This window comes from Felis catus, chromosome D4 (assembly GCF_018350175.1).
Source record: "Felis catus isolate Fca126 chromosome D4, F.catus_Fca126_mat1.0, whole genome shotgun sequence".
NCBI lineage: Eukaryota > Metazoa > Chordata > Mammalia > Carnivora > Felidae > Felis > Felis catus.
The window spans coordinates 13,104,291-13,131,841 of NC_058380.1; the positions used below are offsets into that span (position 1 = coordinate 13,104,291).

At 43.8% G+C, this 27,551-nt stretch overlaps 1 protein-coding gene and 1 long non-coding RNA gene across 12 annotated transcripts in view; one reads left to right on the plus strand and one right to left on the minus strand.

Annotated features, from left to right (window-relative positions):
• TRPM3 (transient receptor potential cation channel subfamily M member 3) overlaps nt 1–27,551 on the minus strand; it is an 804,873-nt gene that overhangs the window by 45,086 nt on the left and 732,236 nt on the right. For all 10 annotated transcript variants that reach the window (XM_019815754.2, XM_045042771.1, XM_003995389.6 and 7 more), the window contains 3 exons: nt 21,707–21,835; nt 16,976–17,227; nt 10,707–10,881 (listed from right to left, as the gene is read on the minus strand). In XM_019815754.2, the coding sequence (XP_019671313.1) occupies nt 10,707–10,881; nt 16,976–17,227; nt 21,707–21,835 (556 nt within the window). The remainder of the gene's footprint in view (nt 1–10,706; nt 10,882–16,975; nt 17,228–21,706; nt 21,836–27,551) is intronic.
• On the plus strand, nt 384–27,070 carry LOC102902626. Of its 2 annotated transcripts, XR_890948.4 has the most exons (4): nt 384–2,068; nt 2,458–2,629; nt 21,731–21,924; nt 25,717–27,070. It is a non-coding gene; the product is annotated as an uncharacterized LOC102902626 (long non-coding RNA). The 2 variants fall into 2 exon arrangements; XR_002148045.3 differs by having other exon boundaries at nt 404–2,629.

Consider the following 27,551-nt stretch of genomic DNA (forward strand, 5'->3'; position numbering starts at 1 on the left):
GCTGCTTTTGTGGTCCAAATGTACGAGCTCAGGACCTTTGAGCATTTGTAGAAGGGGCAAGAGAAAGGAAGATTTGAGGAAATAGATAAAAATGTCTCAGCAGAAGCAGGACTGGAGGAGAGAGAGAAGAAATGTGTGCCTGTGCACACATGTGAGGGTGTCTGAGAGTGAATGCCAACTTGCATGTGTTATATGGGCTCATGCTACATGGTTTTCCTGGCAGTTCCATTGGGGGTAGTGTGATCTCAGAGGGATATAGTGTCTAGGGATTTTGGACAGTGGGGAGATGTCATAAATCCACTAGACCTGAAGGGTCCAACTGACCGGGATGATGGATGTTTCAGCAGCTGTGTGATAATTCCACTATATCCTGCCCTTACTCCAACCTTAACCCACCTCAGGGAAGGTGAACCTTGGGTCATGATTTTCTTCCAGGTTATGGGGATGCATGTTCAAAACAGAAATCAGTGGAATTATAATAAAAAATTAAGCGGATTTTCTGGCAGCATCCGCATTTGTGGTCTGGGAGCCATATCCACTCCTCAAGCAATGTGGTTTCCATATACACCAACTCCACATGCACAGACCTAATCTCCTTTGGTCTGCTGGACTTGGATTGGTAGAGTAACATTTCTCCTGGAAGAAACAAGCGCACAAAGCAGTGTCATCTTCTGCATTTGGACAGAATGTCACATAGGAAATTGACTCCATCCTGGAGCTCTGGTTTCACACGTTCATCAACTGAAGTAAGGGGGAAGGAAGCCAAGGCAATGGCATGACGGGATGGTTTAGACGAGGACTTAGCAAACCTACTGCCCACAGGCCAAGTCTGGTTTGTCTCCTGTTTCAGTAAATAAAGTTTCGTTGGAACACAGCCACACCCATTAGTTTATTTATTGTTGCGTTGCGGAGTTACGAGTATACCGTATGGCTTTCAATACCACCTGACCTTTAAGAGAAAAAGTTTGCCGACCCCTTGGCTGAGATTACAAACTCCTGAAAAACAAGGACAGTGTCCATACATCTCCTGTTTCCTCACAGGGCCTGCCTGGTAGAAGAGCAGGTGCAGAGCAGGGATTTGAGATCTATGGTGGAAGAAACGATTCTAAGGCTGGAATAAACCTTCCTGCTTCAAGAATGACTTCTTTCACAGACTCCTGGGAACATAACGCCTTGCGTTACAGAAACAACTTCAGGGGTTAAAGAAGTACAGGGTGCAAATTGGTCTCTGTCATTTGTAACGAGAGAGATAATCTTGTTGCCATAGTTACTACAGATGACCAGATCGACCGTCTGCTGTATATATAATCTGGGCACCCCGGCCTCCTACTCTGTACTGCAAGGAAGGGTCCTGAGCCTCCAATACACATTGTGTCAGGCTGGATCTGAGGAGACTTGGAGCCTGAGTGCCTTTCTTAGGTGGAGTTCTTCCAGGAGTGACCCTATGCAAAGGATTCGCACAAAAGTGATTTGTTAAAGGCAGTGCTCTGCAGAAGAATGAGACAGAAGAAAGTGGAGGAAGCAGAGTAAGCAAAAAACAAATGGCAAAAAACAAAACAAAACAATGAAAGAAGAACCGAGGTGCAATTTCAGATGAAGTCCGAGCCTTAGCCTGATCCTACGGGGATCTTTGGAGTCTGAATTACATTTCACATTCAAGAAGCGACTTTGCGGTCCTAAAGGTGGTGGCTCTTCCAAGTAAGCCAAGAGTCAAGGGAGCTAGACCTTCGTATCCTCTTACCCTTTCCTTCTCAGCAGGCAGCACCAGAGTATGGAGGCCCTGGAGGTACAAAAACTCTCAGGCACTTTAGGCTCTCTGGGTAGTGAAGCCACACCAGCAGCTCCCGGGTTAAGTTTACAGCAAAGAGCCCTTAGCATCAAAGGGCACAGAAACTGGATGATGCATACAGAACTTTGGTAAAGGGGATGCGAGAGGATCTGGAGAGAGGACTAACGCTATTTGCTATAGGCCAGACTGGATGTCTTCTCCACCAGTGCTTCCACGTGGTTTGGGATTACGTGCCATTTTGGATTCTACGTGTCATTTCTATGATATGGGCCCTCCCAGGTATAGCATAATCTTCTTCCTCTTTTTCCTCATCCTTTTCCCTTTTCCTTCGAAGGAAAATTATTTTGGGGGAGGAAACAAAAAAAAAGCCACTTTTTGTTCAGGGTCTCCCTTGTTATGATTAAAAAGATAAAATGTCTGAAATTTGCTTTGAGACTGTATTATTTCTCCTATAACATCTCCAGGGGAAAATAAATCCCCCAAGCTCTCTACCCACTCTGTAGAATGGTATTTCTTTTATTTGACTTAAGTCTGCAACTTTCATACTTCAATGGATCCTTGGCTCAAGTACACTGGGATTTGAGGACCCATGTCATACTCACTTTATCCACAGAGAGATTCATTTTGGGAGTTGACAGACTTCAGACATGATCGCTTTCATCTTTCAGAGCGAAGAGCCCTCATCTTCCTGATCCATCCTCAAATTAGAGCTTCTCATTCACTCCTTCCTTGAGTCTGGCTGCTCTTCTCTGGCTCAGCACGTTTGTGTTTTTCTTGAGACACAGTGACCAGCACTATCCTCAGTATCCCAGGAACGGATATACTACAGCTTCAGGTCAGGTACAGACAGCCCCTTTTGTTTCATTTTTAATGCTATTCTAGATGATGTTCAACATCATTTTGGGTTGAGTGACATACCATGCAGGTGTCTCTAGTATTCAATCTATAGTGATTACCTTTCCTTACCTGTAGTCAATTACATCTCATTAGAAGGCAGACTATTACTGTTTTTTCAATGTTTATTTATTTTTGAGAGAGAGAGAGAGAGAGAGCGAGTGAGCATGAATGGGGGAGGGGCAGAGAGAGAGAGAGAGAGAGAGAGACACAGAATCCAAAGCAGGCTCCAGGCTCTAAGCTGTCAGCACAGAGCTCGACTTGGGGCTCAAACCCACAGACCGAAGGATTATGATCTGAGCCGAAGTCGGACACCTACCCGACTGAGCCACCCAGGTGCCCCTATTATTGTGTTTTAATGACTAATTTCATCTGAAACTGGTTCTTAGTAAAACTTCCTGCTACTTTTCTGCTGGTACAAACATGAACTCTTTCTGAAGTCCTTCATTATTGGCTTAGTATTCAGCATCGCCATAGACTTTAGTTTTTTCTCTAAATCTTACAGAATCCCATTTTTATTTTGCACATGCTGAAGAGGACAAATTCCATCACAGTTTTTAGGAAAAACCCTACTGATTCGCTTCTATTCAAAGGGTATGCAATTTTTATATCTTTTGCCCCCAGTGAGAAGTTAGCTCCCCATAGGTGACAAAACAGTCCCAACAGTTAGATGGGAAGCTAACTTTTCTGTACCAAGTTAACTTTTTAAAAAGTGGTTTAGACCTTTTTGGAGAAAGTTTCAAAAATTTTAAATGTATCCCATCTGCTGATGCTTTATTTTCCACTGGGTTATGTAGGACTTGCTTGGAGTATTTGTGGTAAAGGAGAAAAACCATGGGCTTTGAAGAGTCATGCAAACCTATGATGTACCAAAAGCACTCTGTTAAAGGCAGAATTACAGCAGAGGTTGAAAATGGCCAGGATGGGCCAAGGACTAAATTTAATTGTAGGCAAGGTGTTAGCATGTCTACAGTTAAAGAACAATGGAATAATCCAAGGTGATAATAAAAGCCCATTCTTGTGAAAGGCAATGAATGATGCCTCCCTAGTATCACAGGCCATTGCTCATTTCAAAAGGAGAGCCTCCCCCAAGATGGAGAATTCTCTACACCATCTGGGGCAGAATCTGGTTAGAATCTGGTTGTTCTGTGCCACCACAGAAAGTCTCCACTTCCATCCATTTAGGGGATCAGAACAATCTGTCCTCAACACAATCTTAGAAACCTGGGCAAAGGTTGCTCTAAACTGCCTATGAGACCTCGCTATCCTTAGCCCCATTTGGCCCCTTCTACCATTACAGCTCCTGTCTTCAGCTGCCTCAAAACTCTGGAATAGTTATTCCCACCCTACCTCTCTTACGTATCATCCTCTATTCCTGCAGTGCACATTCCTCTGGTCAACTATCCTCACCTATGCTATTGTCCTCACATGATGTTGGGCTCTCTGATCACTGAATTTTCCCACTATCTCTCCCTTTTCTCCCTTTCCCCAGAGCCTTCTGGAACACCTTTGTCATTGAACACATACTCCTCTGCTTTCTCATATTTTTATAAGCCCACCCCCATCTTCATTTTCTTGTCTTCACTAAATCTCATTTTTCAGAAAGACGCCCTGGAACCTTCTCGAATGAAAATTCCACATTCTTGTACATCCACCATTGTGGTCCCCATAAGTAATGTCTGCATTGTCACTGATACTTTGCCTCTTCCAAACCACTGCTTTTCACTCTTGCTCAAAAAGCCTTTCTCCTTTGAGTTTCAGGTCATTCTGATTAAAGTCTTCCTGTCCACTCCCTCTTCTGTCATTATGGACACTTCAGTATCTGCATTGACAAACACAGAAGAACCTAGCTTCAAGATGCTTGGCCTCAATTCCAAAATATCCTAGAACTTATTCTGGACCTTGTCATTATCCTAAATTGTCCTAGCTCTGGACTCTGAATACCAGTTTACCATTCTCTGGCCACAACATCTTATCACCACATGTCTCAGGATCCTTAGTTCTCAAAGCACTTAGTTCTCTAGTCTTTTGTCCATTCTTTTTCCTCCTAGGTACTTACCAACATTATACCTTTATTTTCTTCTCCTTGCATCTTAGACCTCATAATGTGTAACTTTAAGGACCCTTGCAACCATCTTCAAAACACGTAGTCTCCTTTCTTTCTGCCATACTGGCATAGCAAAGCTTCAATCTTGGATTAACCCAACTATTTGTTTTTCTTGATCTGGGCTGCTGAGTCTTGACTGAGAAAACAGACAACCTAACTATGCAAATAGGTGGCCCTAAGCAATCCTTTGATGTGTACTTAGTGGCTTTCCTAAGTGGTGATTACAAAACATTACTCTTCCTCTCAAAGCCCCACTTCATTGATCTTCCTCCTCCCCTTGCCACCTCCACACAGACACAACACTTCTCCCTCTCTCTTCCCTAGTAAATGCTTTGCCTTGCTAGTCGTTTGCTCTTAAATCACTGTAATTTGTTTTTGCATGCACTCTTGAAATAAAAATCCTCTGGCCAAAATTATCAGTGACTTCCTAAAGGTCTAACTGTATGGACTTTTTCTAAATATTCACCTAATTGTTGTCTTCTCTTGCACTGGATACTGTCCTCCATTCCACTGCTCTACTCTGGCTTTCTCTCTCTACCTGTGCTCCCTGGCAAGCTCACCCACTTCCTTGGCTTTAACTGGAATTATATTCTTGATTTCCAGATCTGTACCACCAGGCCACCTCTTTCTACTTAGCTCCAGAGACCTAGACACAAAATAGCCTTCTTCATGGTTTTCCTGGAATTCCTAGGGGAACCTCAAACTCAATCCAACTCCAACTGAACAAATCCCCCTTCCTTCATAGTTCTTACTGCTAGGTTCTCTATCTCACTACATGATGTCATTCTTGAGACTAAGCCAGAAACCCTAGCGTGACCTGTTAGCTTCTCCGTCTTAAATCCTCTTCCACTTCCCCACCACCATCCTCTGCCCCACCTGACTTCTGCCCAAGTTCTTCTGATTTTACCTTTTTAAAGTCTCATGCTGCCTATCTTCTCCATTCCAACTGCTACTGTTATTAGCTAGTGTGCTCTCACCTCCCATCTTTATATTTTTGCTTGAGAGCTCTGACTAAAACATGTCAGATCATGGTACCACCCTGAACATGGAGTATAAGTCCTCCAAGATCTATACTACTGTCTCTCTCTTTAGACCCATCTGTTCTGCTTCTTGCCTCCTGCCTCTCACCCTACGGTCAGCCATATTAAACTACCTGCTGTGCCTGGAACTGTCCACGCTGAGTCTCAGTTTCGAGTGCCATTCTTCTCCTTCACAGCCCCCTGCTCCCATCTGCCCAGCAAATATCTGCTCACATTTCAGGTCTCAGTTCAACCTTCCCATTCTTTGCAAGGCTTCATCTGTTGTGGCCCCCACGCTCACCCTAGGAAGAACCGACCACTTTTCTTTTGGGACTCCATCTCCACATACATAGTGTCAATGCCAGTTTGCCTTTCTTGGCCTGCAAATTCCTTAAAGACAATATCTCTGCCATGTGCATCTCTTTACCTTGGTGTCCAGCTCATAGTAGGATCGAAAATAAATATCCATTGAATGGATTAAAAATGGGGCCCAACCTGTGGGCAAAGGCTAAATGAATATTATGATAGAGGAGCAAATGTTGATCGCTATAGCATACTGAATCATCACAAAGGCCTGTCTGCTGTTTGTAAACTCACTAAGTCTCAGTTTGCATTAGCAAACAAGTCGGGTGGATATTCTCTAGAATGTAAGCTGACTTTCAGGGGCAGAGAAAGGGGGGTGGTGCCTCCGATTGGCTTGCTTCCTTAGCAATCTGCGAAAACAAAACCCAGCAAAACAATTCCCCCTTTCCCAAAAGTTGGCATTGGCTCAAGTTTTTCTTTTCCGAAATACTTTCTTTGGTCAGGCAGCACTCCCCACGCTATAGCTGTTAGGCATTAGTGTGCTCTGAATCCATTAGAGAAGGTCAGTCCTGAATACCAAACAGATGCAGAGCCCTGAGTTTCCAAAACTGGAGTCCAAGGATCGAAATGCATAACAATAGCCATGTTCTCTGTTCATGCTGTTCTAAGATTTGCCACAAGCAGGCATTTTTCCACACTGGAAGTGAGGAACACATCATTTGAGACAGAAAAGTAATACAAAGAAGTGTTTTAGAAAAAATGACCCCATGCATTAAGTAGATTGGATAGTTAATTTAGGCCAAGAGGAACAGCCAAATAATATTAAGTTGTTACGGTAAAAAGTAAGTTTTGGACATTTTGCTTTCACGTTACTACCCAAACTTATAAAAATACTCAGAGCAGCAGAAAGAAGGGCTAAATTTAGACCCTGATTTAATGCATTCAAGAGCATGATTCATTTTCCCCCTGCCCTGGTACAGTCTGGGAAATCTGTGTGTGTGGCAGGCAACACAAGGATGCCTTGTAAATAAAGGGAAATTTCATTCATCCAGAGGCTCAAGGAAGCTAGAGACACCCCATCTTCTCTGCCAACAAAGGTATATTTCTAGGTACTTCACACCATGGAACCAGATATCGCAACTCGTGAGAGTCCACCTAATTTTAGCTTTGCCCTGGCCTTGGCATGAATGTGCTGTTGCTTCTTTTCTCTAAGTGGCTTTTCCCCCCGTCAGGCTCCAGGGGGATCCTGACCAGCTCTCAGATGCCATGCAACATGGGTCACCTTAATGAGACACTTACAAGGATGTCATCGTTTGGTAGCAATACTTTTAGCAAGCTGGGGCCCGAGTCACTGAATGGTAGCCCATACATTGGGTCTTACAGAGCTAGTACGATATATAACGTCAACATCTAAGATGATCTGGGGTCGTTTGAAAAATAACCACAAGCCCAAACTAAACCAAGCCAACAACAGTGAGTTCAAGTCTTATCAGTTCATCAGGGTGCAGGGCACAACGTCCAGAGAGAGCAGACCATCACTGTCCCTTCCCCAGTTTGTTTCATTATCTGCTGCTGCCAATCATGATCTTGCATTCACGTCTGCTCCTGACACAAAGCAAATATTTTAGCCTCTACAGATAATCAAGATTAATGCCAGACTGTCATTTGTGTTAATCTAACCTAGTTTAGAGGCGAAAACCACCTAAATTATTTTGTGATTTTACAGTGACTCCATTCTTTCTTATTTCTTTTGCTTTTAGTCTTTGAGCACATTTGGAAAGTAACCTCAGAAGTCTCATCTCAGCTGTTTTCACCTTATTGAAAGTTTCTGGGCTTAGGATAAACTATAAGAAAAATAAAAGGAATGCATGTAAAAAATCTGTAGTTCAGTAACATTGCCTCCCGGAAGTGAGGGCATTAAAGCTGTCCTCCCTTCTGAGATATAAGAAAGACAGTAATAACCCACCCCTTGGGACCCATTATACATCCATATACAATTATGCCAAGAAAGATCATTTCCCCAAACATGAAATGGGTTCAGCAGTTTTGCAGTTAAAAACAGAGTTAGATATGGAACACGTGCATCACATTAGAAATGAGTCGCTCTGAGAAGGTGTGTGTGTGTGAATGAGCAGCGCGGGAGAGGCCCACACAGGGGCACATTCGCAGGATGGGACTGGCAGACCCTGGGCAGGGCCATGGGTCCAGGTGGATATGAGATCCAATCAGCCTGAACACATGCTTCACAAACCAGCCTGGACACCGCACAGAAAAGAGGCAAGACACCGTAGGGCAGCGTAAATGATTTGTACCTTTCTCAAATGGCTTGGTTCTTAGGTCTCCTGGGCAATTCTGAATGACCAGGTGGGGCAGTCACCCAATGCCCCTTGGGCTTGTCCAGTACCATAACATGAAAATCAAATTATTTTAAAAATAGGGATGTTTTGTGACCTTGGCCACATGGAATGACCAATTTGGGGGCCATTTGAGAAAGGACAAATACTCTTTAGCACTCTAAACAGCAAACTGGCTGATTTAGCTTAGAACAGTTGGCTACCATTGCAGCCAATTTTGGAATGTCAAAAAAGAAGGTAAGTCAGGGAAGGGTGTCATGAAGTTTGCATCCATCCAAGGCTGGGTAACTTAGATATTGAGATTTGGGGTAGAAATTGATTCTCACACATGTAGAGCACCACAGATCTAATGAACAACGAGGGACATCTATTTTCATACTTCACTCACACAAAACACCTCTCTTCCATCTCTGGGGTGGGGGGGGGGTGTTCCAGTTCTAAACTACAATCAGCCCTTCTTTTAGAATAACAATAATAAGTCCTCTTATCCAGCCAGATGGTGGTGTCTGTTGCACTAGGTTGGGCTCATAGTACAACATCAATAAATGGCCACTTGTAGAGGGACAGACAGAATCCCATTTATAAAACATACCCACACTTCCTTCCTTCTCCCATCCCAAAATGTTGCATTGTCAAAACACCCATGGGGGCTTAATCTCATTTTGGGGAAGAAAGGAAAACTAAGGAAGGCAAAATAATGTATGTGGAAAGCAATTTTGGGGGGGGGGGGAATAATACATTTAATCTCTGAGGAAAATGATCGTTGATGGGCTTTTAGTCATTTTGCCTTTAGGGACCAGCTGAAAGGAGGATCCCGAAAGGGTTTTCCCCAGACCCTGGAAAGCTGTCGTGGTGAAGGCTGCACATTGCCAACTAGGAGATGGAGTTAAAAATTCTTCCTCAGTGAGCTCGGCTAAGTCTCCTGAAATGAATATTTGTTCCAATGAGGTGTTCCCAAAAGCTTCCTGGCCTCAGATAACTCATTTTAAGAAAGGTATTTGTTCAAAATCCATCACAGGAGGCAAAATGACATATTAATGTATCCTGTTGCCAATGTACACATGCTCTACACGGGCCCAGAGGGCTCAGACTCTTTGCTGCTTGCTCCTTATTTACTTGGTCTCAGCCCTACCTGGGATTGGCGGGGGTGGGAGGGGGATGCTGACTAGTCTCTGCTCCTGCTCTTAATAAACTATACTACCTGGTTATGTAACCCTAATCCATGTCCACAGTCCAGGACTCAGATGGCTGGCTTGTCAGCAAAAAATGTTTCAAAAATGTTAATTCGACAGTGTTGGAGGGATGTTATTTCTAGAGCCAAACTCCTTAGGGAAAATGGGAAGTAGGTGCTCCAGGGATCCAGTTCCTCCATACTGAAAGATACTTCTTTCCTGATGCCTTCTTCCCAAATAATGTCCCAATGCCTGGTGTGCCCTGACATTTGGTCCAAATAAAATGCTGGAACATATTCATAGGATACAACTATCTCCAAACTCTATATAAGAGGGTGTTTATTATAGAGAATCAGCCTCTATTAGGGCATGAAACATCAAAGCCTGCGGGCACTTGCTCCTCACACTGAATCATTTCATGATATAGATACTATTTTTTTACCCCTGGCATTTACAGCAAGCAACTCAGTTTACAACCTAAGGCATTTTCCATACTTCCAGGCAATGAATACTAGCTTCTTTTGAGTCTCAATAGCACATAATTTAAGACAGTGGGAAAAGGAGCTAGAGAATAGTTTCCATTGCAAGGAAAACACCATGCAGATGTTTGCCCTCTTGAATTCTGATGGCAAAATAGAGACTTGTTTATTTGTTCTGAAGTCAAATCCAAGGAATTTAGTTTTTACAGGCTGGGGGCTGGGGTAGGGGTGGGAAGTAATGACCTAATATATTAATAATATTGAAATGTTCAACACATGGCCCTAGGATTTTCAATCCCCAAATAATTTAGGGGGAACCATTTTTATAATGGTTCTTCATTAAATTTGGTACACCTGATGTCAATCTGTGTCACAGTGATGACATACCAGAAAAAACACCCAAGGACTACTTTGTTAAAATTGTATATTCACCTTCTATAATTGTTTTTTACCTCCAAGATAGCAAGCTAGGAATTGGTCCTCTATCTTGAGCCATTTATTGAGAACAAACAAATGAACTCAGAAAAGACATGACCCAATTGAAGTTCAATACCTGACTTTGGTGTATGAGAATCATAAACTTGCTTACGGTCTATCTGGTCCGCAAACACTTCCCCATAAATCATCCAATAGGGCATGTAGAAGATGTTCTTGGCCAATTTCCATGATGGTTCTTCATTGGGAAAGAGAATGGCTTGCCTGGCGACCCCAAAACTCATCAGTACCACCAGCATAATGATGACAAAGTACATCATGTCTATCATCTGGAAGGGTGTGGAAGCAGAGGGAGAAAAAAAAGAAAATCCACATGATTGAGTGTTCCTATGATATCAACATTGATGGAAACCTTTGAAGGAGGTTCATTTTCAACGCTTCTGACAAGGGATATATAGGTAGACAGCTGTGTCCAAGTAAGAAAGAGAACACTTGGTCTATTGAAACAACGTCCACAGAATTTTATCAGTAACTCAAAAGCATTTAAAAAAAAAAGGCACGCATAGAAAGGAAGCCCCTCACTTTCCACTGTTGTCTGTGCTACCTAGTTAAGACGAGGCATGGGAGTCACATGAAGCTCGGGTCTCTTTATGAATCCAGCTCTGTTCCTGGGAGCCAGTGTCCTCCCTGGGTCACTTTCTTCTTAGCAAAATTGAACTTGGGATGATCGAACTATTTCAAGAACTACTGCAATGTTGTAAATTCCCTAAGTTTGAGAGTTGGAATGCTCAAGAAAGTAATTACTTGCAAGCAGAGCTAGGACAGCCCACATATCCACCATCCACCTTCTTATTCTTGTGGCCCCACCTCACTGCCTGATATTCTACCACAAACCAGTCTCTCAGAGAACCACTCTTTCTGTACTTAATTCTCTTGCAGCATATCCTATCAGTTATAGAGGGTGTTTTTGTCGGCAATAGAATCAGGTTGCCTAATGGCCCATTTCTGTGTCTGCTGTTGAAATGTTGGACTTTCATCTTGACATGTTTATAAAATTCTCTTGACTGCATTCAAGCACAATGTTATCTCTCGTTCCTCTTTGTTCCTTTCTTTTTTGCTTGTTTTCGTGATACATATTATCAAGGATCTGTTTCTCATATGCCAAATTACTTTCCTTTTATCACCAAAAATAGATGAGGATGTAATAACTATTATTTTGTCTGGCCAGAACCCATTGCCTCCTTCTTTTAGAAGCAGTTCCCACCCATTTTGGCCACAAATGTGGTGTCTTTTCCAGGCTAGGTTAATGATGGTACCTCACCCTCTGGCAACAGTGATAGGAGGTAGGCATGTGACACAAGATGGGCCAACCAATATCCTCTCTTTGGATTTTTTCAACTGAAGCTGGGATAGAGAAGCTCCCTTTCTTTCTCTGTAATGATATAAATTCAGAGTGTCTGAGGCTGAGTCCCCCACCAGTAAAACTGATCGAGAGTGAATGAAACAGATATTCCAGACAGAGAGAGACAGCATGTTCTGAAAGTGGTTGAGAGCCTGACTGCAGTAACCCTTAAGGCCAGTTTCATCATGCCCTGCCATAAGTCAGTATATCCCTCCTGGGCTTAAGCTAGTTGGAGATTGGTTTCTATCCCTCGCACCAAACCATCTAACACAAAAGACAACCTTCTCTGGGATATCAAACTTCCTGAAGGGATACCCACCCACAAAGAAAGAATAATGAAAATTTTATCATTGATAATGAAGGCTTTAAATTAGCTTTAAAATTTTATTTTAAAACAATATTCCATGGTGCCTGTTATTAGAATTAAAACACAATAGCCTTCTGCTTTGCCTTAGGACACTGAGGGCTCAAAATATTTTTGGCCAATTAATCAACTGTCAAGGCAACTTCTGAATCCATCTTTCAAGTATCATCTGACTTTGAAACTAAATAAGAATTTCTCAAAAGTTGATGTTCATTCATATTTGTTCACTGTTTTTAAAGATACATGCTACTTAATTAGTTATTCCTTTCACAGCTTAGTGGCCTCAGGACTCTCTTACAACTGAACAAGCCAGCTGTGTCCAAACAGTTTTATAGGAAACATAGGCCTGTTTCCCATCCTCTATTTTGTAAAATTATTTCATCATTTATTTACCAAACATTCCATCAATGAAAAAACACTAATGGCTCCACTAATGGGTGGGGAGAGGAAGGTGGGTACTCATGAGATTTAGGAGCTAGTCTGACCCAAGAAAACTCAGCCAGTACACACAGCAACTGTTCTAATTCAATTTCTCAGGACTGTTTTCATTCAAATTGACTGTGCTACCTACCTGAAGGGCCAAAACAATCTAAGACAAGAAACATTCCTTCCACTCAACTTCATCTATCTCACAAAAGTCTTCCACACAAATACTGAAATCTGATAGAGCAGAATGCAGAAGTAGAACATTATTAGTAAAAACCAGGGCTGGGTACCTCTGTTTTTACAGTTAAATTGTCCAGTCAGTTCAATATTAAGAGACCTGATTCTGTCTCACTCTTGTAAATATCTGTAAGTTGTGTTCTATACAGGTGAGTACATATGGTGGTGGTTATGCACGTTTTCAGGTGTTTGACCACCTGAGTTTTCATCTTGCCTCTGCTAGTAAAAATAGCTTAGGTGGACATGTGCAAGTTGCTCAATCTTGGTTTTCTTTTCCTTTTTTTTTCAAAATGGGGATAATGAAAATCACCATGCATATTAATTTCATAAGGCTTAAATGAGACAATATGTGAAACAATGTGGGTAGGTCTCAGTAAATGTTAATGCATTGCTATTAGAATTGGAAGGTCAGGTTGTGAAGTCTGATTGGGTAAGAGCTGGTATCCTGGCTTTGTTTTTTGCCTGGTTTCTGGTTATTCCGTTGCTAAACAAAGATACTAAAACCCATTTCATGGGGTTGTAGTGATGATATGTCTGACATGGTATTTGGCACAGAGTAAATGATAGTTATTATAATTCTTGTTTTTATTCTGCATTATACAAGTGAGTTTAGTACTAGGTTTAGAGAATTGCATTGAGAAGTGGAATATAAAGAAAAGGGGTCAGGATTCCAGTAAGAGATCCTGGATTTAAAGATCAGTTGGGATCTTACTTTTTTTATTTTTTTGGTTGAGAGAGAGAGAGAGAGAGAGAGAGAGAGAGAATCCTAAGCAGGCTCCACACTCAGCACACAGCCTGATGCAGGCTTGATTCCATGACCCTGGGATCATGACCTGAGCCAAAAATCAAGAGTTGGACTTTCAACCGACTGAGCCACCCAGGTGCCTGAATCATACTTGATCTATGTATTGTGTCCAGGTATCAGATGTCTGTCCCTAGACCACAGGGTATAGTGAGTTCCTTGGTTGTTTAGTACTGAAGAGGGACTCTGTAATGTTGAGGGGCTTTCAGAATAATCACATGCGGGCATATTTTATTAAGCTTCCCACCTGGCAGTCCATCTAACTCACTGATAAATTCTATAGGCATATTTTACCTACCTTCTGGATCAGAGACTCAATTATTTAACTAATTATCTTAAAAGCCCCATGAAAGAGAACAAAGCCACCAAATATACTCATTTTCAACTTATTTTTGACTTATAAGTGGAATCATTCATAAGTTGGAAGGCAGAGAAAATGCAGTCCATCTCGCTCACTCGCTCCATAGTAAGGTTTCATTCTAGTCAAAATTGGGGATAATTATGCCATTATTAAAATAACAGATGTAGATTTTAAAATAAGCTTGCTGGTTTAGTGTGACTTTAGTTATTTCAACTATTTAAATGCCATCCAACCTTTTAAAGTGATATATTTGGTTTGTTTGAGACTTCAGATCTTATTTAATGAAACAAAACAAGGCAACGATCAATTAGAAAAACAAGCAATCAGATTACGTAACCGTCTGCTGTGGTGCTTCTCAACAGAGGGCAATTGTGTCCCCAGGGGACATGTGGCAATGTCTGGAGATGTTTTTGTTGTCATAAGCATATGTGTGTGTGCGTGTGTGTGCGCATGCACATGTGCACGCCTACACTACTGGCATTAGTGGGTAGAAGCCAGTGATGCTGCTAAATATTGTGTGATGCACAGCATGGCTCCCACAACAAAGAATTATCTAGTCTGAAATACCAATGGTATCAAGGTTGAGAAAACTTGGCCTAATTTTGCAGCTGTTGTAACTCTTCACTTTCATTGGGTCCATTTGAGTATACATTTGAGAATCTCATGGAAGCTTGTCTTCTCTGTCCAGAAAATTCATACACCCACATATTTTTAAACACAAATTAGGTGGAGGGTCCACTGATCCTTTCTCTTAAATCTCTCCCACTGGCTCTAAATTGAGATTCTCTGCTTTTAGACATAAGAATCTTTACCACAATCTCAAATTCATTACTAAAAGAACAGAGAAGATTATAGAACAGGTTGTGCAATAGAGTAAGATACACATTTCCCGCCCCCCCCCCCAGTCAAAAATCCCAATTGAACTGGGATTCAGTTTTGGGTAAATAATTCAAGCTTGTTGAATTCAAGTTCTTCCTCTCTAGAATGGGCTTGGTGATATCTCCCCTAAGCAATACTGGTGTTATAGGTCTCAAGCTTTTGTATAAAAGGGTTAGGAATAGAGTGGAATAACCGTGCTCACCAATATCTCACCCCCTCCCCACTTTTTATTGTACTTTCATAAACAGAAGGCACACATAAACATAACAGATGCAATTTTATCAACTACCTGCTATGAGCCAGACCCTATCAGCTACTTGGCATGTGTTATTTCTAATCATCACAAAAGCCCTGCAAGATATAACCTTGCATTTATTATAATTACTTTAAATGAGTAAACTGGGTCTTAAGGAGGTTAAATACATTTCTTAAGGTCTCATAACTCCTACCTTTTGGATTCAAATTCTCCTTCCCTTTACATGTGTTTCTCAGCGCTTTTGTAGGAAGAGTCTTGGTTATTTAAGACTCGTTCCAGTAGAGTGACACATGCACCCACACACTAATAATAATGATAAACACAGATCTGCTGACTGAAAGGTCAGCTGTGATGATGTATATAGTGAAATCTGAGGGAGGATGATAAAGGACAGCTATTGACCAATTGTTAGTTTTTGACAGCCCACAAGTGGAAGTAGACTGGAGGTTATTAGAAGAGAGTTTTTCAGGAAGAGGCGTTTACCATGGTAGGATGGAGGTTTTTGGCTTTTCCACATATGCCCTGTGAAGGTGAAGTAAGGGTCACACTTTGAAAAGTGGGGTAATTGATAAGAAGCACCTAGGTTCTGAGCAGAGGGCTCGAATTCTTCTAGTGAGTCTGGAGCAGGAGCTGATATATTTGTGCACTCCTAGGGTTCACACTACTGCTGTCCTCCTAGGGCTGAGTCTTTACGGAGAGAGTCCGGAAACCAGGGTGGTCAAGGAACAAGTCCACAGCCATTTGTGGAAAAGCATATTAGTTTGCCACTTGGGATTTTTAAAAAAATTTTTAAGTTTTTTTTAAAAATGTTTATTCATTTTTGAGAAAGAGAGAGCACAAGTGGGGGAGGGGCAGAGAGAGAGGGAGACACAGAATCTGAAGCAGACTCCAGGCTCCGAGCTGTCAGCACTGAGCCTGACGCGGGGCTTGAACACATGAACCATATCATGACCTGAGCCAAAGTCAGACGCTTAACTGAATGAGCCACCCAGGCGCCCTCTGGGATTCTTTTTTAAAGAATAGGTAGGGGCATCATTCTGGAACCCAGTTTTTAACTCTCCATTTTCCAGTAGTGTAACAAAATACATGATATATGGATAGAACGTAATATTCAAATAAAATTCAACCTAACTCAACTAAAATAGACTGTATTTCCTTCCCTTTGTGTAGGGAAAGGAATTTTTCAAGGACTTTATTAGGAAAAAAAAAAAGAAGAAGAAATGTTAAAATTTAAAAATCTTTTAAAGATTTGGAGTGGAGACCCACTCTTCCTCCAAGATCCAGCTAAAATGTAACCTCCACACGAAGCCGTCCCTGACCCACATTGTCTTTTCTATGCTCCTTTATACACATCTCTCTAACAGCATTCGCACACTGTATGGTAATTACTTCTCTCTCATCTTCAATCTCACGGAATGAGCACCTTTAAATACCCAACTCCTACTCCGGTGCTTAGCCCAAAAGAGATGATCTGTGTATGTTTTTCAGTAAGTAAATGGGTGAGTGATCGTTAATTTTCCAGTGATGTATACAGATGTAGTCAAACTCCCAAACGCTCAAAAGGAATTAAAAATCAAAACACCCCCAGGGCCATCTCAGACCATCACAGCAGGCCCAAATGAATGATTTTCCTCTTCCTATTACTGCCACTTCTCCTCTGCATATTTATAACACAGAATCAGAGAACCCTGCTTACCATTTTTCCAATCATCATTACGTATGGGCCCAAATACTTGTTCACGCCGAAGATGTCTAGTAGACGGATGTACCAATAAATGATGTTCACACAATAGATGACCCTCCCATCACTCCTGAAGGGCTGGTCTTGGAGACGAAGGATCATTCCCACAGAGAACAAAAGGATGGCTATTAGGTCTGTGACATTCCAGTACTCCTGCAGCCACACCTTTACTTTCTGTAACAACTTCCCTGGCTCTGACATCAGGATCTAAAAGACAGGAAAAGAGGGTGGGGTTAGGTCTGGTTTCAGTCCATATTTTAGGTCCAGTTGGAAAACGCTTGGTCTGTTAGTTGACATCAGTAGCTTGTTTTGTTTACCTGTGTTTACTTGAATATTTGCATGCTATGAATATACCACCGAGCTAAGCTCAGACCAGGAAGATACAAGCATTCCAGAGGCAAACAGAAGCAAGAAGTTTGATCCTTTGGGTTGCCTTACTATCCTAAGATACCCACTAGGGTTTTGCTATAAAATGGCAGATTCCTGATACACTGCAAATCTCTGAAATTCCACTCCATCTCAGTAAAGAGTGGCACCATATTGAGTTTCTCAGACCACCAGGGAGGACTCCTTCATTCTTCTTGTCACATCCATATAATCTGCATCAATATCACCTCTATTTCTAAACACAATCTGATCCAACCACTGCTCACCACCACCCGCTGTTGCCATTGTACTCTCAGTCCTACCACATCACCTAGATGATTGCAACAGCCTTCTGACTGGTATTCCTGCCACCATCGGCGTCTACTCTCCCTCAACCCATTCTCTAACTAGCACACAGAATGATCTTTAAAAACTGAAGCCGTGATCTGGGTGGTGATTACACACAGTTGTATGGGTAAACAGAATGAGTTTATTTATTTTCTTATAAATAGGAATGAGTTTATTATTTTCCTATAAGTTGTTTATTTTCTTCCGGGTAAATTATACCACAATCTAAAAAAGAGAGCGATTTGAGAGATGTATGAACAACAACAACAACAAAAACTAAAGCAAATTGTGATAAATGAATATTGCAATCTCCCGATGGCTTCCAATACACACAGAGAAAGACCCAAACTCCTTACGGTGGCTTCATTTCACAGCCCACCACATTCCCCCCATTCCACACCTACGGACATAGCGGCTCATTATATGCTCGGGACATTTGCACTTGTTCCTTCTGTTGGGCATTTTCTTCTCCCAGAATTTTACATGTTTTGCTCCTCCTCATCCTCAGGGTCTCTGCTCTAATTTCCCTTTTTTTAGGAAGATCTTCTTTGACTATCCTACCTGCAGGGGCCTCCACATCCCTGTCACTTGCTAATGTATTACCCTATCTTCGCTTTTGGAGAGTTTGTCACTCTATGAAGTTAACTTCTGTATGCAGGTAAACATGTTGTCTGTGTTGGTCTATCCACCTATCATCTCCACTAGACTGTAAACTCTGAGGCAGACCCTTTGGGCCCCAGGGCCTGTTACATAACAGATTCTCAATTAAATGTTTGTTGACTGACTGCTACATATCATTAGGTACTGGGTAGGGCTCTGACTTACCTCAAATCTAGAGGGGCCTTTTTGCTGCCACACAGAGGCTCTATGAAACGCATAGTTGGAGAGTGGGTCCCACTGGTCCGACACCACAGCTTGTCCCCGGATGTGAGGAGCCAGGGAGGCTGGCCTAGAGAGGCTGAGTAGCTGGGCCTTTGGGTTTACCCGGAGACTTCAATCTCTTTGAGCCATCACCCAACTCGGAATCTCCTCTCAAAAGAGAGGAAAGCAAAGACAGGGGACAGGGTCTAATCTGCAGCTGTTTATTTGCATCCTCTTGTCCCCTTTAATGGTTTGCCGTGACCTGAAATACTTAAGGAAGGGAGGTCTTAGTAAGTCAGGACGAGGGCTTGGAATGCTGTGCGAGATGCCAGAGCCAGCTGGTAGCCTCATTCTTCCTCCTCTGTAGGGCTACATTCACCCCTAAACCCCAGGCCAGGGTTTCTTGAGCGGGCACCAGAATCACCTAGGGGCTGGTGAAAACACGATGGCCGCGCCCTACGCCTGGAGTTCCTGCTTCAGTAATGCCTGGTGTGTGAGGCTGGAGAGTTTACATTCATAACAAGTTCTCAGGGCAAGCTGGGGTCCACAGGTTGAGAGAAGCACTGTCCTCCCCATCAGGGATTCCTGCAGCTGTCGTCCTCCTGGCGGTTTCTCACACCGCTGCATCTTAGCTAGGGAAAACTCCCTGCGTGTGGGCAGGGGGGCGGAGGGGAAATGCCTCGGAGTTTTTCTACCCCTGCGTCCACACTTTCCTACAATTGGTCAAGAGAGATTGATAGCATCAGTTTCTACACTGTGGAAATATTTCTGTGAAATCCCAACATAAGAAAAAAAAAGGGGGGGGGGAGGTCAAGGCTGAGAGGCTAGGGTGAAGCAGGAAGGCAGGTACCCCAGCCCTCAAGCTTCTCCCACGGGCTCTGGGCCAGCCGCGACCCCTTCTCTGAGGGGGCGTGGCCGCAGAGTGGGCGCGACCGCAGGAGTGGGCGTGCCCTCGCGCGGCCAGGTCTGGCCCTCGCGGGGTTGCCGGGAGGAGGGTCCGGGCGGGAGAACGTCCGCCCACGCACGGTGTAAACAGTTCCGGTCGCTTGAGGTATCCCCGCGGCTTGTTTTGGTGACTGCGCGGGGAAGTATGTGGTGCTGGGAATGGGAGGGCCGTCTGTGAAACCACAAAGCCCCGCTCGTATATCCCTGAAGGCCAGGAAGCCTACGGAGATTTCCACGTGTCCGGGATCTTGCGTGCCTGCGCCCTGCGCCTACGGGGAGGCGGGACCTGTGGGGTCCGCAGCCCCTGGGCGGTTGAGCTTCCTCAGCGGGTCCGGGACCTGGGGCGGGAGTGTGGGGTGCGGCCGCGCCAGGCTGACAAGGAAAAGATCGCCCATGAAGGCGGTGGGGGCCTCCCCGCGCGGCCTCCTCCGGAGCCAGGACTCCTGGGATGACCCCCTGCTGACCCGACCCTGCAGAGCCCGGGCCACTGTTACATGCCGCCTCAGGAGAAATGGATATCCAGGCCGGGAGGTTCCTGGCAGCTCGCCTGCTTGGCAGCCTCTTCCAGAACAGTCCACGGAGTACAGGCTGCTCCCTGTCTTCTTCCAGCCTCGTCCCTGGAGGGATTCCAGTCTCCCTGCGCGAGTCTTTCCCTTTTCTGCTTATCATGGGGAAGTAATATGCATCTGGGCGTTAAATCACGGGAGAGGAGCTAGCACTGAACAGCAGCACCAGAGCCCTTAGCGGTAGCAGGCCTCCGTTGTCAGAGCGCTACACAAAGAGCACTGCAAATTTATTACAGCTTTTTCAGTTTACCAATGGGAAATCCACAGCGGTGCTCAGGAAGTAGAAGGCATTGTGAATGGGGAGGCCGAACAGTACACAACTAGTTAGAACAAGGCCAGGCAGGGCATCCATTAAAAAGAATATCCAGCTTTTTATAAAAAGGGACTAGTGCACACCTCCAAACTCTCAGCGTGGGGACATGCTGATTAGAATTTAAGTGTCCCCGAAGCAGTTTAAAAACCCCAAAGAAGGGCTCTGAATGTATTTTAAGAGATTTTTTTAAATGATCCCAGTATGACGGCATCTGATAGATACTGCATCCTTTTCTCTGAAAGAGAACTAAAACCTAAGAGACAAAGGGTATTTTAACCTGTTGGTAATGAAGGCAAGGGTGAATTTGTGGATTGGTAGGAATCCATTTTTGTATGGATCCCGATGTATTTTCTCACTCACTGTAGCTTTGGGAGTAGGATTGTTCGAGAGCTCTTGAAGGTGCAGTGGACTTGACGGAGAGTAATTCTTCCAGAAAAGACCTGCCCTGATGACTGTAGTTCCAGGGGGAAATGCAGAAGAATCATCACACAAGCGTGCCTTCCCTACAGCGTAGGGAATGGGTTGGTGGAGCCCGTTGAGCAGAGTTGCAGAGCCCTCTGGTGGACGTTCGCTTGACCACATTCATTTTAGCAGCTCAGACTGGGAAGGCCCCTGACTCTGGCTTTGAACTTCAAGCAAGTCATATGGGGGGGGGGTGGGGTTATGATGGCTCCTTTAACAAGGTGGGGATGTGGGGCGTAGAGAGGGGCCCACACCCCCAACCCGAAGGACAAGAAATATATTCAGCCCACCTCAGTGATTCCTAGGGTTGGTGGAGAGGCTGGTGCTCAGCACGTGCATAATAAATGTTGAGAAGGAATAAAGTGGAGGATAAATTAATGAATGGAAGCGTAGTTCCTTCTACAGCTGCTGAAATGCATTTGGAGAATCATAGGTGTTGGATGATAGTGCCAAAGAGACCCAGAGTAAGGGGTTGCAATGGGAGTTAAAAGTGGAAAAATGGGAAAATTTGAAAACTCTTGTTTATAGGGTCGAGGAAAGAGACGTGTAAACAGTGTCGAAGACAACTCTTCTTGGGAAAGAGATCTGTTGGCAAAAGCTAGAGCAAACCCCGAGCAGGCGTGAAGTGATGACCCTATAAAACACACACTATGACGCCTCCCCAGGTTTGCCACCGGCCCTCGAGGCCGAGTCCATTATTTCTGTGCGGCATAGAGAAAACGGTTTCTGGCTTAATTTGGATCCCTAGCATCGCCCCTCCCTTCCACTCACAAAGGTAACCGACCACTGTTTTTCTCCTATGTTCTCCTTTATGAAAGCAGTTACCTCTCTCATCTTCTCTATCCCCAGGGTGAATATGTACGAAATGACGATCCATTCCTGCGTGGAAGGCCAGCGCTCCATCTTCACTAACACGATATAGTTGAAGAGCATCAAGTATCCGATGTACGCCAGCTGTAAGGAAACACAATACAGTGTTCTGGCTACGGAGACCCGGGAGCCCGGCCCTTGGGCAAGGCCGCCGCATGGCAGAACCGAGCGAGGTCAGCAAGCAGGGCTCAGAATTCACAACAGAATGAACTTCAAGGCTTTAAACTATTCAAAGAATTTAAGAGAATGACTATAATATTTGAAATAATGTGATGTGCTATCTACCTTTTGTCCCTTACATGTGTCCCTGGGTCCAGTACTTTGCCTTTACTTCTGTGCCATGATGCATCCTTTTTGTTTGGCTATTACTGTTTCTTGTGTCTTTCTGGCTAAAAAGGGGACCTCTTCTGTCAGTGCTACTCTTGTTCATGCATAAGCCTCAGGTTCTTTTTTTTTTTTTCTTTTTAAGTTTATTTGTTTATTTTGGGAGAGAGAGAGAAAATGAGTAGGGGATGGGCAGAGACAGAAGGAGAGAGAGAATCCCAAAGAGGGGGGGCTGGATCCGAGGACTGTGAAATCACAACCTGAGCTGAAATCAAGTGTCAGACACTCAACCGACTGAGCCACCCAGGCGCCCGGAGCCTCAGGTTCTTGAACTAGGGCACTCAGTGGATTTGTGCCTAATGAATGCCAGGTAGGTGAAATGTCTGTAGGAAGGAAAGGAAGGCACCTACTATACTTGTAAACTGGTCAAACCAACATAAAAATAGACTGGATTTTATCTTGAAGTCCCACTTGAATTGTTTTCTGAGTTAATGTCTTCTTTTTTTCTCCTCCTACCTTAATGTGCTTGGCTTAGCAGTGCCCTGGGAGGATTTTATCCATTTTCTATTGCAACACCTCCCCACCCTATCCAAGTTGGGATATTCCTCCCTGGTTTCTGCTTCTTTGAAAGAAAACAAGAGAAGATAAAGCAATTTATAGAAAGGAATGGGTCCCTGTAGCCAACTGTGGCTTGGAGGGGGGCCTAAGCCTCACGGGGCTCTGGCCCCGGAGGCTGAATCCCGATAGCACTGGCTGAGGTGCTGGGTGTCCGCTGAAAACCCCTGGGGGCTCAGGTTTAGTGACTGTCACTGGAGGACTCGGTTATGTCTAGATGAGTGCGTGGAGTGTAGGAGGGCTGGTGGGGTTCTTGTGTCAGGGCCCGCGGAACCTCTGGAGAAAAACTCCCCCTCGGGGAAATGGCGTACGAGCTCAACCTTCTCTAGGCAACACTTCAAGCTGAGTAAGGCGCTCGCTGGCTTTCGGGGCCCCGGGGGCTGTGAGCAGGAAGTGAGAGCGGGTTTATTCCTGTCTGCACTCTTCAGAGCTCACAGAGCAAAGAATAGGACACAGTGTGGGCAAAAGGGTGGAGGCCTTGGAGATACAGTGCGACTCTGGAGCCCTGCAGGTACCTTAGCAGGTGGGGAAAGGTACAGCCTGACTGCGAGACAGAAAGGGGAACTGGTGGCCCACAGAGCTCGAGAAACGTTCCTTTCTCTGCTAATGGGGCCGCTCGCTGTCTTTCTTCCTTCCTTTCCTTTTTTAATAAAATGGATACATAGATTCTGAATAGGAGTCAAAGGTATTTTTAAAGCCCCATGATGACGCATTTACAGACACAACCATAATTTCTGGTCTCTTGCATGGTGAACATATGTCAGAGTTCAGTGAGGTCAGGAGCGGAAGCATGAGGGCAGCTGTGGAGAGGCTGTTCCTTCTCCACCTGACACCTGAGGGATGCGCTCTTGTCTACTCACCCCTTCAGGGATTGTCACTTAACAAAATTTTAACTTTTTTTTTTTTTTTTTTTTTGAGAGAGAGACAAGGTGTGAGCGGGGAAGGAGCAGAGAGAGGGAGACACAGAATCCAAAGGAGGTTCCAGGCTCTGAGCTGTCCACACAGAGCCCGACGCGGGGCTCAGACTCACGAGCCTGGAGATCATGACCTGAGCCGAAGTCAGACACTTAATTGACGGAGCCACCCAGGTGCCCCTCACGGACTGTCACTTTAATCCACACCTCGGCCCCCACTCCTTCCCTCTGGGGCTGTTAGCACAGTGTGGAAACCTCACCTGAGGCATCTGCTCTACTTGAAATTACGTGGGATACTGTTTAAAATGCAATTTGGTTCATATGGTTCCTGTTTACCGTTATACATGGGCATCCACTCTCGGTCCCCATGAATACTGTATTTCACAAGACACAGCAGACTTCAATAGCGAAACTCTAAAACATATTCTCAGCCTCCTTCTGGCCTGAAATCCTTCTTTCTGGTTGCTTCCTTTTGTTTGTTGGATCATATTTATTGCTTCTAGGGGAAATGAGTCTCTCTAACTGCCCTGGTTTTTATTATTTCACCCAATTCATTGTGACACATTCCAAAGAACTATCTTCTCTTGTCACACGCAGGCCCAGTGACACCCACACAATTCTTCCAGAACCTCTGCATTTTAGTATTTAAGCATCTCTTCCAACCTGCCTCTGTCCTCCGAATACAGGTTTAGTGTACTGGTTTGGCTGAAGGAATGTAGATGCAGTCAGGGAAACTTGGATTTAAATCCTAGCTCGGGTATTTCCAAGCTGTATCATTTCGTGTACATCAATGCACCTGCCTGGGCCTCCATCCTGTGAAATGGAGACGAGGGCTACTGGCCTTACAGAGCTTTTGGAAGGATTGGGGGGGTGAGTTGGGGGGGGAGAATATATATCTATCTCCCTTTTTAAAAAATGTTTATTTATTTTTGAGAGAGAGGTGGGGGAGGGGCAGAGACAGAGGGAGACAGAGGATCTGAAGTGGGCTCTGCGCTGACAGGAGACAGCCCGATGCAGGGCTCGAACTCATGAACCGTGAGTTCACCACCTGAGCCGGAGTCAGACGCTTAACCGACTGAGCCACCCAGGCGCCCCTGTATCTAGTTCCTAACAGTTGTCGAGGCCAAATGAATGGTGGCTAAAATAATTATTTGCTTCTTTTTTCAAGCAACTTCCGTTCCTCGTCTCCTCTTACCTCAGTACTTGTTTCCTTTTGATCTGGTTAACTAGCCATACCTCTCCTTTTTTAAATTGCCCTCCTTACTGCTTATGCTTCTTCCACGATCAGCCTGTTATTTGTTATTATTATTTTTTTTTTGAGAGAGCCAGCGAGTGGGGGAAGGACAGAGGGAGAGAAAGAGAGAGAATCTTAAGCAGGCTCCAGGCCCAGCACGGAGCTCGACGCAGGGCTTGATCTCACAACCTTGGGATCATGACCTGAGCCGCTATCACGAGTTGGACCCTCAGCCACTTGAGCCACTCAAATGCCCCTCAGCCTCTTCTTTAAATCCAGTTACTCTATAATGCTTTTCTTTCCATGTTCAAGCTATAATATAACATTTTGGGACAACTCTCAAAATATAGACTTCCAAAAATATGACTTTAAGCATGTTTAAATGGCACAACAGAGGACTGTCTGCTGTCTGAGAAGCAACCTATCTTAGAACTCACCAACATTCATGGGGTCTAGCTACAGATTACCTTAACATGACATGCTTTAAAATTGTGTGTGTCTACACACACATATTCTGTAAGCTTTAACAAGTTGTGTGTAGAATGTCAAAACTTTGAACAGAAACATAACCTCATGATGCTTATTTAAGTCAGTAGGCATCCTCTAAGGATTTGCATTTTATTTGCTCATATATTCTTTTTATACATTTTCCATTAACCAAGATGCTCAACTCCCAAACTATGCAATGAAAGCACCAGAGCTTTCTTCAGGTTGTGTGGATCCCTGGTGAGCTTTCTCCTCCTGCCCCTGGAGAGGGGAGGGGGCACAGTGGTGTTCAAACAGAGGCAGGAGTCTGTCCATGCTGGAGAAGCCCAGAACATATCCCTTGCCCTCTGACTTGGTTCCTCTTTTATAACTTGCAACGGTGTCCTTTCCAGCTGGGCACTTGAAATGACTCTCATCACAGACCAGATCTGGGAGCCAGCTGGATCCCTGCCTCCTTTCTTCTTGGAACAGAAGAGGACCCAACCTGGCCTTCTGGAAACTTGCTAAGATATGGAAGTGAACTTATGTGGAAATGAGGTGTGTTCCCTCTTTCAGAAACTTGGGAGTGTACACAGAAGGAGATATTTTTGGAAACCAGAGTGGGAAATACTCTTATAGGAAGGAACACATCCGAAAGCAAATGGGAGGTTTGATCTAAAGCGAATGTTACTGTTAAGCATCTCTGGGGAGGGGACTTAAAAATCTGGCATTCCTCATCTCCATGCACTTCCTCGAGGCCTAGGCTTCGTAAACACACAGCTATGGATTTCTGGAAGTCATTATGTAAACACTAACAACATGACTGGGGTGTCGAGTCCAATGGGTTTGCTGAGTCTACCGTCAGCCGTGCAGAAGGGAGCCGGACACACAGGCTCCACTTTTCGGAGGCATCTGATACGAGGAGAGCAGTGTGTCCCAAGCTTCCTGGACTATAAGACTCACTTGGGGAGCTTGTTAAACATATAGCCTCTTCAGCAACTCCTTGGAGATTAGATTTCATGGGTCTGTGCTAGGGCCACGATGTGCATTTCTAACAAAATTCTTTATCATCAAAGAAGTTTTGGAAAAAAATACTGGGCCTTCTGTCTGGGGCAGTGGTTCTTAACCCTGGCTACTCATTACAACCACCTGAGTCCTTTGAAATAGCCTGAAGCTTTGGTTGTGCCCAGACCAATGATGCCAGAATCTCTGAGAATAGAGAAACCAGGTACCTTTAAATTTTTTTTTAATAGATAAATAGGTGGATTAAATAGAACCCAGGTGTTGTTGTTTTTTTAAGCACTCCAGGCGATCCCAATGTGTAGTCAAGACTGAAAACCACTGTCCAAGGCATTTGTGACTTAAAAGCATCTTGGCCAACAAATTGTCACAGCTGAATAAATGGGGACTAAGGGAATCAAGGAAATAATGTTAATGCTGAACAATGATCAAGAAAAGAGAGAGAGAGAGAGAGAGAGAGAGAGAGAGAGAGAGATGTCTTAGAAAGATAGGACAAATGAGTCTTATATTTGTAAAGGTGATAGGCAATTCTTTATACTATTATTTCTATTAGTTCTTTTATGCTCTAGATAAGGAGTTAGCAAATTTCTTCTGTAAAGGACCACAGAGTTCATTTTTAAGGCTTTCAGAGCCTGACAGTCTTTCTATAGCAAGTAATTGACTCAACAGTTGTTAGTACAAAAGCAGTCAGATTATTGGTAAACGAGTGAGTTTGGTTGTGTTCCAATAAAACTTGATTTATGGACACTGAAGTGTGAGTTTCATATAATTTTCACGTACGATAAAGTATTCTTCCTTTGATTTTATTTCAATTTTAAAAATGTAAAAACCATTCTTAGCTCACAGTCCACAATAATAGGCCTGGATCTGGGACTTGATTTGGCCTGTGGGAATATAGCTTGCCAAGCCCTGTTCTAGGCTGGGGTAATTGAGGCATCCTGGTATAAAAGGAAGGACAGAAGTGGGTGTAAAATGTAGTAAAATTATCTTTTTTTTTGGGTAAAATTATTACCTTGATAAAACTATTAAATTAGGGAAAATATATGTAAAGAATTTATAACAGTGCCTCACAGTAGGTGTTCAAAAAATGATATCATCACTATTGGGTGGATGGATGAATAAAAACACGGACTATTGCCATGCAATGTGACTAGCCTAGGAATAAAAACAGTTACATTTATATTGTGCTTACACGTTCCAAGCACTGTTCTAAGTGCTTTACATATTT